This window comes from Muntiacus reevesi, chromosome 17, assembly GCF_963930625.1.
Source record: "Muntiacus reevesi chromosome 17, mMunRee1.1, whole genome shotgun sequence".
NCBI lineage: Eukaryota > Metazoa > Chordata > Mammalia > Artiodactyla > Cervidae > Muntiacus > Muntiacus reevesi.
This window is the reverse complement of record NC_089265.1, coordinates 48,734,236-48,746,279: the sequence shown is the minus strand read 5'-3', so window position 1 is coordinate 48,746,279 and position 12,044 is coordinate 48,734,236. Positions and strand designations below refer to the sequence as shown.

Here is a 12,044-nt window from a genome sequence, read left to right as displayed (position 1 = left end):
TGCCTATCACATCCTTCCTATGTGGTCTCCCTTCAAGACGGTTGGTTTGAGAACTTTGAACCCCTCAATGAGTTACTTTAACTTGTTTGTTAAAAACCCCAGACTCCCTTTCAATTGTCTTATGTATTAACTTCTCAAAATAATTGCATTTCAAATTTTTTTGGCAGTGGCCCATATTTTTCCTGCATTGGAAGTATACATGAGTAAGAGAGAGATTACAATGAAAGGTAAAACAGACACGAAGTGGTTGATGAATGGGAACTGCATAAAATTTATACAGATGGACGTTTGGGGCTTATAAGAAATGCAGATGGTAGGTTTAATTACCTAAGAAAAGAATGTTGGGGATAGTATTTTGAAACCAACAGCATATGGTGTGAATCATCCTGTGGCCCTACACGCCTTGAATTCTTCGCAAGTAGATCTTTCTATGTCTCACATTATCCCTTTCACTGAAGATCTAAGGTAAAGGAACTTCTTTTAGAAGCTAAAAGAGGGCATAACATCATGTCTTTATTTTACCCAGATTAAGCCCAGTTCTAAGGAATCGTAAGTAAACTGAGTAGGATGAATTGGAGCAGTGCATGGGAGAAGTTGCTAGGCAGTATCAAGGAGAGAAACTGAAAAGTAAAAATATATGAAATTGAGCAATTCCGTTAACTTCACTTCCTTTGTACAAAAAACAAGAAGGTTGAAATACATGGATATTTAATGTTTATTTAGAATTGACCTTGCTCAAAACATGGTACTTAAGGTGTCACGACACCAAGGTTCCAATTTGGATCATCGAGTCTGATATAGATTTTCATCCAAATCCTGCACCCTCTACCACCTTTCCACCAAAACTACCTCAATGACTTTCTTAAATTGTTTAGACATGAATGTTAGTGTCCATTTGCACCCCTAATGAGATTAAAAGATCCTCTGAGGACCAGTGACATATTTTACAAGTATTTAAATTATGCCCTGCCTAATTCACTTAGCTCCTATCATGATGCTTTAAAAATTATTTTTAGTATACAATAGATATTGATTACACATACATTAATAAAGACTGTAAGGTACAATCTTTACTCTCAAGGAATTTAAGCCTTGTTTGGAAGCTAATACATACAAAAACATCTTCTGTACAAGAATAGAAATTGTCTAAGTTATCTAGAACTATATTCTTCCTATATATATTCTATAATCTTGTTCTAGATATATCTATATGCTATATTCTATAAACCAATGGTCACAGGACAATTGAAATAAGAGAGAATAAGATAAGAAAAAGAAAGTAGATGAGTCTACCTAGGAATGTGTGTGTATGTATGCATGTATATATGTGGCATACCAAGGGCAGCAGGCTTTCCAGGTGGTTCTAGTAGTGAAGAAGCCGCCTGCCAATGCAGGAGACATGAGACCCTGGGTTGCGAAGATCCTCTGAAGGAAGGCATAGCAACCCATCCCAGTATTCTTGCCTGGAGAATCCCATGGCAAGCTATGATCCATAGGTTCACAAAGAGTTAGACAGGAAAGAAGCTAACTAGCACATACCAAGGACAGCTAACATTCAATGTACCAGGTCTATTTTTAGTATACACAGAATACATACATGCAGATATTGAATATATATATGTATAGAATGGAAAACATATTATAGAATACAGAGTAGAACAGAATAGTAGCTACCACCCCAATTTATTTATTTAGATCTAGATATATTATATGTTCTCAAAGGGCATTCTCCCTCTGGTCCCTCAGATATGAAATCTTAGGAAAAGGCTTTGGGTCACTTGAAACAAGAATTCATGGCAGATTCCTTGTATCAGTCCTAAATAATTTCAGATGTTTCTTACCCAAATCAGTGCCTTTTATTTACCATTCACTGTGCAACATTTCTAGTTTGCCAAGTTCATATTATTCAAATTTTGAATGAGATACCACTTGCAATTCAAGGCAAAAAGGTTTCTTTGGTGAACTTAAATTTTGAATTTCTTGAGCTAATGCTGATAATTTAACATATAAAACATTCTATGAAAATGGCTTTCCTCTGCTAATAGTTGCAGAGTCAAGGCAGGAAAACTTTCAGTAAAACAGAGTTTATGATTGTGAACACTATGTTTTTATGAATGTCAGTTATTTCAACTCTATTTTATAAACCATTTTATATACAACATCATTTGCTAGCAACATTTTTTTCTTTCTACTTGTCTGAATACTGGTGATATATCCTAGCACTGAGATACAAGGCACCTTACAAATGCGACTTGATGTTTTTCTAGTTCTTCACTCAAAACTATTAGTCATGTTTCACTACTTTCTTCATTTAAGAAAACTGCTCCCAGGTTCCTCAGAAAACTAAAAACAGAATAACCATATGATCCAGCAATCTCACTCCTGGGCATATATCCAAACAAAACTCTAAACCAAAAAGATACATGTACCTTTACATTCAGAGAAGCGCTATGTGCAACAGTTAAGACATGGAAATAACCTAAACATCCATCAGCAGATGAATGGATCAGGAAGAGGCAGTACATACACATACAATGAAACACCACTCAGCCATAAGAAAGAAGGGAACCAAGTCATTTGCCGTGACTTTGATACAACTAGAGATTATTATTCTAAGTGAAGTAAGTCAGAAAGAGAAAGAGAAGCACCATATGATATCACTTACATGGGGAATCTAAAATATGGCACAAATGAACTTATCTATGAGACAGAAACAGATTCAACAGCCAGAGAAAAGACTAGTGGTCGCCAAGGTGTAGGAGTTTGGGGGAGGGATGAGTGGGAGGCTGAGGTTAGCAAACCTAAGTTATTGTGCATGGAATGGATAAACAAGGTCCTACTGTACAGCTCAGAGAACAACTATTTTCAGTATCCTATGATAAACCAAAATGGAAAATAATATTTCAAAAATAATGTGTGTGTGTATATATATATATGTATATATAAAACTGAGTCACTTTGTTGTATAGCAGCAGTTAACACAACATTGTACATCAACTATACTTCAATAAAAAAATAAAGAAACCTGCTTCCAGGACACATTTTACTTAAATGTTTTCAGTTACAGTATTTAAAAAGACATCGTTATAAGTAGCGATGGCCCAAATGATAATTAGTTTACTTGTAATCACTGATTACATATTCCCTATTCACTCAAAAACATAAATAAAAAAAAACAGAAAATTACTCCCAAATCCACAAAATCCAAATTAGAGAAATACTATAAATCTCTGAATCAATACATATGTGATGAGGGTACCCCAACACAGAAACAGTTTTCTCTCCTTTCTTTTAAGATACCAGTGTTTTCTCTTATTCTGAAATTGCTCATAATTTTTAGAAGGGAAAATATTTAGAGCTTCTTTCACCCAGGGAGCATCCTTGGGAACAGGAGGAAGTTGCCTAGTAATTAGAGAGGTAAAGTTATGATCAGACTTTCAGATGTGGTTGTAGAACTTAAAGAGGCTCAGACTCAGGACAAAAAAGGGAGGGAGGCAGCTTTTTGGAGGAACCGAGAATCTTTTCAGTCTGGGGAGTGGTACACTTTTACCGCAGGGTCCAGGGGTGTGTTACAGTGGAGACTGTTTGCAACACACGTTCTTACAAACCCTATAGGATAAAGATGGCCTACAAATCCTATTACAGCAGAGTTAATGATCAAACTTTTTTTTGCATTCAGATAAGAGATCAGAACACTTATAGCTTATTTGTCTCTATGTCTTGTATTTATTTTCTCTTCCATTAGTTTCCTAAGAAGATTTTTCAGAAAAGCTCCAACCTTAGAGCAACAAGAAGACTCAGAAGGCAGAGGGGTCAACGGTTGGAGTAGCATCCAGAGTAAGACCCACAGTCCTACTGATCCAGGCAAATCTGCTGATGCAGGCAAGCACTTGCGGATGTAAAGGAAGCAGGCTGTAGAGAAGCTGGGAGGTGAGAGTATTCCCCAAGTAAATACTACTGGAACCTAGTGACACTGTGAGAAATGATGCATTTCTCCTCGTTGGACAGGAAGAGCTAAGATATGCAGCTGAATGGGGACTGGCAGCTTATGCCTGCAGTTTTTCACCAGAACACTCAGCCTCATCCAGGGACTCATCAGACCTGAGCAGGGGGTGTGTATCTGAAGTGTTGGCCAGAGTTCTGGGCCAGAATTCTGCCCAGCTCTGGGTCTCTCTCTTCTCTCCTTTTATAAAGGAGTATAGTGGTCCACCTCCCCACCCCAATCCTTGTTTTCTCTCTCTGTGGTTTCAATGACCCATCAAGCCTGGTCCAAAAATATTAAGTGGAAAATTCCAGAAACAATTCATAAGTTTAAATTGCACACCATTCTGAGTAGTGTGATGAAATTTCATACAGTCCAGCTCTGTTCCACCTGGGATCCCCAACCATGGCATGATGATCCAAGATCACTCAAAGATGACCCTCCTCCTTATGCCCCATCAGAAGGTCAACAGTAACCTAAGACTACATCACAATGCCTATGTCATTCACTTCACTGCCTCTCAACATGGAGGCATTTCATCATCTCACATCATCACAAGAAAAGTAAGTACAGTTCTAAAAGTGTCTATAAGATACTTTGAAAGAGACCACATTCATATAACTGTTAGTACAGTGCTTTATTATAATTATTCTATTTTCAGTTATTGTTGTTCACTTCTTACTGTGCCTAATTTATTAATTAAACTTTGTCACAGGTATGTACTTATGGGAAAAAACATGGTACTATAGGACTTTGTACTATCTATAGTTAAAGGCATCTACTGTGGGTCTTGGAACATGGATAAAGGGGAACTACTATCAGGCTCTTCAATATGTGATAGTAAAGGCTGAATCTCAAAGTATTACCAATGCTGAAGTGTTGTTAAGAAGTCCTAGTGGGAGAGGCTGAGTGATTGGGTGATGTACACTTACCAGTGTTAAACTTAGCTTTAGAACAACAGCAACCACGGTGCACTGTGACTTGAGTTCCTCACTACAATGTCTTAGTTTTAGATCCTTTTTCTCCTGTGGGAGGCCTATTGCTTATTGAAGCTAGTTTATCCATGTTTGACCCACTCTTTAGGTACTCAGACGTCTTCCCCCTAACGTTCAGCTTCACTTACAAGCAAAGATTGGCCTGTAGAACAAACTGATGGAGATGTATGGGACGATTTATTCTTTCTCATGTGATCAGGTTGATTACTATATACTGTGGCCAAATCATTGGACTAGACCATTAAAAATCTTAAAATATAGTGGATTTTCTACCTAAGCTGTATTTTATGAACTTCCTTCCATCCATCACAGTTTTGGCAAAAATCAATCTTAAAAAAATACTCAAAATTTGCTCAAAATGCAAGGGAAAAGAAAACAGGCAGTTTTCCAGTGTGTTCCCTGGACCCAAAGCAACCTTATCCAACTGAGTGTGTTGTTTGAGGCATAAAATTAAGGATTTTTCATTTGAGCTTGAATAGTGGTTAAAGGAATTACTGCTGAAAATATTAGTGTTATAGTAATATTTTAAGCAACTAAGTAGCATGTGGTTCTATAGCCACAGTTATAGTACTTGGTTGCCACATGTGAGATTATTTATCTCTTTTTGGTGGGGGTACAGGGGGAACAGGGAGATGCAGGAAGAATTCCTGATTTTCTTTCAGTATTTTGTGGACAGAAAAATATTCCAGAGAAACAACCCAGAATTTCAGAATGAAGATGATATATTCTTCAAAATCCAATGTAGTCACCAAATTAGAAACACAGACACTTAATCTGCTGTCACAACAGTGCAGAGAAAGGTTATAGAGTAAGAACAGGATAAGCGCCAACTCCTGGCTAAACTTTAAACACTTTAAAAGGTATAATACGTTGAGATGATTACTTAGTTAACCCTTTCCAAAAAACCCAAACATTCAATGTCAACGCTAAGCGGCAGGAGGCCACTTACAGATAGGGCCCCTGCTATGGTCTGAATATCTGTGTCCCCTCAAAATCCACATGTTGACACCTAACACCCAACGTGATAGGATTAGGAGGTGGGGCCTTTGGGAGGTCATCAGGTCAGGAGGTTGGAGCCCTCTTGAATGGGACCAGTGCTCTTATAAGAGATTTCAGAGATCTCCCTTGCCCTCTCCTTCTACCATGTAAGGCCAAATAGGAAGTGGGTCCTTGCCAGACACTGGATCTGCTGGCACCTTTATCTTGGATGTTCCAGCTTCTAGAGCTGTGAGAAATAAGTGTTGTTCATAAGCTACTCAGCTTATGGTATTTTGTCACAGCAGCTCAAATGTGCACCATCCTCAAAGTCTGTGTTCTTCTGCCTGTCTCAGTCCAAGGAATTACACAAGACTTAGCAATTGACTGAATCCACACTACATTGAGGCCCAACTGCCTTACAGAGGCTGTTTGCCTTACAGAGAATCAGCTGTAAATGTTGGGAAGCCATCTGTGTGCCAAGAATGAAACTGTACTGTTCTTATTAATGCCTAAGTCTCGTCATGATTCTTATATTCTTTTCCTGTCACCAGCTATTGTTCTACATCAGATTTAAATGAAAGAATCTTTCCAGTTCTCCCTAGGGTAGTGGTGCAAAGCTATTTTTGGAAAAACACTTAACGTCATTACTTCAGTTCTTTTTTGTCATGACCCTCTTGTATGATGGCCTCAGCGTGCAGGTTCACAATCCCTTCTACAAAATTCTTGGACCAGATGTGTTTGGAATTCAAGATTTTTTCAGGTACGATGTCCTTAGCATGTAGTACACAAAACTTCCAGTGAGGTCCAAGCCAGCACCTCATAATCAAATGCATTAACGTTTCTGCGGGGAAATGGATGAATTTTCACAATAAAGAAAAGCTGTAAATAGCCTCAGATTAGTTTAGGGCAAGCTTTGCCATCAAATGAGTTTTGGTGTCAGATTTGCAAAAACAACTGTCAGTTTTGGGGGCATTTTGGCTTTTGAAATTGAGGATAAGTAAGTGTAGATCTCTATTGGGTTTTCAGAGTTAAGACAAACTGAACTATTGGTGCTTAGAGAAAGAAGAGACAAAAACTACCACCACACAATCTAATCCAAGAACCTAAAATAACCCGAGGGGGCCTTTCAAAGGGGTCTTTGAAACACCAGATTTGACTGCATTTAACAGGGCTTTACGGAAAGTGGATTGCCTTTCTCCCTGGGCTCCCATCATCTGACCCTTGACATACGTTATTCCCCAGAGTGAGTCTGTGATGATGCTATTGTCATGGAATCTGAGCTGCATCGCTGACCTTCAGGGAAAGGGCCCAGAAGTAGGCAGACCTAAGTGTCCTGAGACTCACAGAACATTCCCAGACTAGAACCTCAACAAGGCGAGCAGACTGTTGCAGCCAGCTGGCATGCTTACACTATGACTCCACAATAAAGTGATTACACTGTTTGATTTTTTAAGAAGATAACCCCAAAAGTTGCCTTTTCCCTTAGTAGAGGGGAACCGTTTGTTAAGCCCTATTCCTTGAAGTTTTAAAGGTGGAACTGTGAAGATTATATTCTGGGTTGTGCTAGGGATTGTATACTAACAAAGGGGTAAAGCGTCCTTGAGCTGAGGGGCTGTCACCAGTGGAGACAATGGAGGTGAAGGCTTACTTGGCTTCCAGGGCCAGGGCGATGATGCCCGCAGCCATGGGGGCTGAGGCGGATGTCCCTGTGTGGTTGTCCGTACAACGCTGCCTCAGATCCGTAGTGATCTAGAAGACAGAAGTGGAAAATTCAGGGCTCTGGCGTCAACGTGAGTCACATGCAAGTAGAAAGAAATTTACTCATAAAGCTGGAATGGAGGAGTGTTGAAATAGTTGTTTTAAATTCCTGGTTCCTGTGCTCCTGTGACCGTATCACTTCCAGAGAATTGCCTGTGTAAATCAACTTTGCAAAGGGAAGGGTCTGGAAATTGGATTCCACTTCTGTTACAACCGGGGTCAAGACTTTTGGTGAGCCTTTGGCCTGAAACACACAGGTTCTGCAAGTTTATCCTTCAAATCTACACCTAGCCACCTCACTTGCCTCACTCTGGTCCCAGCTTTAGCTAACATCAATGTACTTTTGTTACCCCAACATTTTAAATAAACATGTTGAGCCAATCACCAGATACTGAGTTAAGCATGATCAGTGTAAGGAATAAAAGTACAGGGTTTTATTTCTGCCCTCTCAGAACTATCACCTTGGAAAAGCTGCGGGTGCAAGCAAAAGATTTGTTCTGTTTTAGAAGGAACATTTGCTTACAGACTCATTTTTAGGATACACAGAAATGTGACTTGGATGAACCAAGATTTAAATCCTGACACATTTAACACAAACACTAAAAACAGGGTTGAAGCCAGTGCACTTAATGTGAAATTAACAGCCCTAAGTACATGCTTGAACATTATAGGAGATTGGCCATTTTCCATTTTTTTGAAAACCAAAATGTAAGAATCAGATCGGCTCCTCTTGGCTTGAAGCCAGTTCACTTTGGCTGTGGTTGAATAACATGCCCATCAGCAAGGTCAGGGTTTCTCAACCTGTGTTTCATAATCATTTCCTGAAGGAAGAAAAATAAACTGCAGATTCTTCATAACCAGGGAAAGGAAGCATCAGGGTAAAAGATTTTGCAAACCACTAAATCAGCTAAGATTTAAAAACCCTTCCTCCCTGATAAGAATCCATTTTTGCGCTCCCTCCTTGGGACTAACAGCCCTCCTGTTGGGAAGGTATAAGGCTTATGAGATGAACTTACTAGGACTCACATCGTAGCTATTGAAAGACGTTGGTAAAGCTTTCTCAGGCATCAAGATAAGTACATCGCCCACATTTTACAGATAAGAAAACTGAAGTGAGGACCCATCTGGTGGCTCAGTGGTAAAGAATCTGCCTGCCAATGCAGGAGACACGGGTTCCATCCGTGATCTGGGAAGACTCCACTGCTGCAGAGCAACTAAGCCTGTGCTCTGGAGCCCAGGAGCCGCAGCTACTGGGTCCTCGTGTCACAACTACTGAAGCCCACGCACCTTACAGCCTGTGCCCCACAACAAGAGAAGCCGCCGGAATGAGAAGCCTGGGCACTGAAACGACAGAGAGCCCTGCTCGCTGCAACTAGAGAAAAGCTCGCGCAGAATGGAGAGCCAGCAGAGCCACAGATAAACAAACAAAATTATAAGAAAAATTAAAAAGAAAGGAAAACAGGTGAAAGATCAGCAGAAAGGTGCAGGGAGACAGAGGTGGCAAAAACAAAGCCCTGCTTTTTCTAAGGTGCATCCTTCAAGAGAAGTATGCAGATAAGCTGATTTGGAAAGAAATTTGATCATCAGCAAAAGAAACTAATGCGTAACTCCTTAGAAATGAATCCTTCCCTAAAAGTTTCCTTGGTGTTGTGTGAGGATGTCTGAAGGGACTCTTTAATTAACAGTTATAAAATGAGATGGACATCTTGGTGATTTTATCTCACATGACACCATCAGCGCTCACTGTCTGTTCCTAATGCCTTTTGACACCTCTAATACTACCAGCTTGGGCTTCCAAGGTGGCGACAGCGGTAAAGATCCCGCCTGCCAATGCAGGAGACTTAAGAGACACAGGTTCAATCCCTGGGTCGGGAAGATCCCCTGGAGGAGGAAACGGCAACCCACTCCAGTATTCTTGCCTGGAGAATTCCAAGGACAGAGAAGCCTGGTGGGCTACAGTCCATAGCGTCGCAAAGAGTCAGACACGACAGAAGTGACTTAGCACGCACGCACACAATGCTGCCAGCTTAGCCACAGAGAGGTGCTGATACAAAAGAAGTAGGAAAAAGAACAGAAATAGAGATATAACCACATAGATACGGTGGCAGTAGAGAGGAGAAGAGCCCTGTACTCCTCTCTGGGCTAACTGATTGCTGGGCAAGAGCCCGACGGCGTGTTTGGCAAGCAGGGAGAGTTGTGTCTAGATTCACAAATTTGATTAGCCACCCATCCATGGAGCCTCCACACTGGGTGTTCAAGAGATATCTGGGTAAAGAGAGCCCTACCTGTTTCTCCATTAAGAAACCCTCTTGCACTGCTGGTGGGAAGGTGAATTGACGCTGCCAGTATAACAGTAGGAAGGTTCCTTAAAAATCTAGAACTAGAACTACCAGATGAGCCAGCAATCCCACTACTTGGCATGTACCCTGAGAAAGTCACAATTCAAAGAGACACATGTACTCCAATGTTCACTGCAGAGCTATTTACAACAGCCGGGACACGGAAGAACCGAAATGTTCATCGACAGGTAAGTGGGTAAAGAATATGTGGTATATGTGTGCAATGGGATCCTACTTAGTCACAAAAAATGAATGAAATTGGGTCATTTGTAGTGATGTGAATGGACCTAATAAAGGCTGTCATACACAGTAAGTCAAAAAGAGGAAAAAATACTGTATACTAATGCATACACATTAAAAATACTGTATACATTATGCATAATGCATAATATATGGATGTGAGAGTTGGACTATAAAGAAAGCTGAGTGCTGAAGAATAGATGCTTTTGAACTGTGGTGTTGGAGAAGACTCTTGAGAGTCCCTTGGACTGCAAGGAGATCCAACCAGTCCATCCTAAAGGAGATCAGTCCTGGGTGTTCACTGGAAGGACTGATGCTGAAGCTGAAACTCCAATACTTTGGTCACCTGATGCAAAGAATTGACTTGTTTAAAAAGACCCTGATGCTGGGAAAGATTGAAGGCAGGAGGAGAAGGGGATGACAGGGGGTGAGATGGTTGGATGGCATCACCGACTCGACGGACATGAGTTTGAGCAAGCTCTGGGAGTTGGTGATGGACAAGGAAGCCTGGCATGCTGCAGTCCATGGGGTCACAAAGAGTCAGATATGACTGAGTGACTGAACTGAACTGAATGCACAGACATGAAATCTAGCAACATGGTAGAGATGAACCTGTTTGCAGGGCAGGAAAAGAGATGTGATGTAGAGAAGGGATATGGGGACATGATGTGGGGAGAGGAGGGTGGGATGAACTGGAAGAGAAGAATTAAAATATATACACTAACATGTAAGATAGCTAGCTAGTGGAAAGCTCCTGGATAGCACAGGAAGCTCATTCCAGTGCTGCGATGACCTAGGAGAGTAGTCTGGGGGTTAGGGTGGGAGGGAGGCTGGAGAGGGAGGGGTTACATGTAACTTATGGCTGATTCACTTTGCTGTAAGCAAAAGCCAACACAACATTATAAAACAACTATGTTGTTATTTGTTTAGTTCCAAGTCACATCTGACTTATTTGAGACTCCATGAACTGTAGCCTTTCAGGCTCCTCTGTCTATGAGATTTTCCAGGAAAGAGTACTGGAGTGGGTTGCCATTTTCTTTTCCAGGGGATCTTACTAACCCAGGGATCGAACTCGCATCTCCTGCATTGTCAGGAGATTCTTTACCACTGAACCACCTGGGAAACCCTTAAAGTCATGATACACCAATAATAAAATTTTTAAAAATTAAAAAAGAAATGTCTGAGGTATTCAATTGTTGACTTTAAAAAGGTATTTCTTCTGGTGGGGGGTGTGGATAAAAAGACCCACAGATTTACTGTTTTAACAATGTTTAACAACGTATAGTACAGTATTGCTAATTACATGCACACTGTTGTGCAATTCTAGAGCCCTATGATATTTTCATCTTGCAGGACTGAACTTCTACCCATTAAACAACTCCCCACCCCCTCTCCCCGGCAACCAGCATTCTACTGTCTGCTTCTATGACTGTCACCGCTCTAGGTACCTCATGTCAGTGGAATTACACAGCGTTTTTTTGTGTGAGTGTGTGTGTGACTGGCTTATACTTAGAATAATGTCCTCAAGGCTCATCCATGCTGTAGACTACGGCAGGATTTCCTTCTTTTTAGGCTGCATAATATCCCACTGTATTACTCCATTGTGTTATATAGTATATTTTTTTTATTGATTTGGGCAAATGATAGATGAATGGGTGTGTTGCTTCCACTTCTTGCTTATTCTGAATAATGCTGCTATAAACATGGGTGTGCAAATGTCTCTTTCAGATCCTATTTTCAATTCTTTTGGAT

The 12,044-nt window shown here is 40.5% G+C and overlaps 1 protein-coding gene across 4 annotated transcripts in view; it reads right to left on the bottom strand.

Annotated features, from left to right (window-relative positions):
• The window catches only part of PCSK5 (proprotein convertase subtilisin/kexin type 5), a 498,339-nt gene that overhangs the window by 268,958 nt on the left and 217,337 nt on the right, over positions 1 to 12,044 (bottom strand). For all 4 annotated transcript variants that reach the window (XM_065908244.1, XM_065908247.1, XM_065908246.1 and 1 more), the window contains exon 9: positions 7,604 to 7,704. In XM_065908244.1, the coding sequence (XP_065764316.1) occupies positions 7,604 to 7,704 (101 nt within the window). The remainder of the gene's footprint in view (positions 1 to 7,603; positions 7,705 to 12,044) is intronic.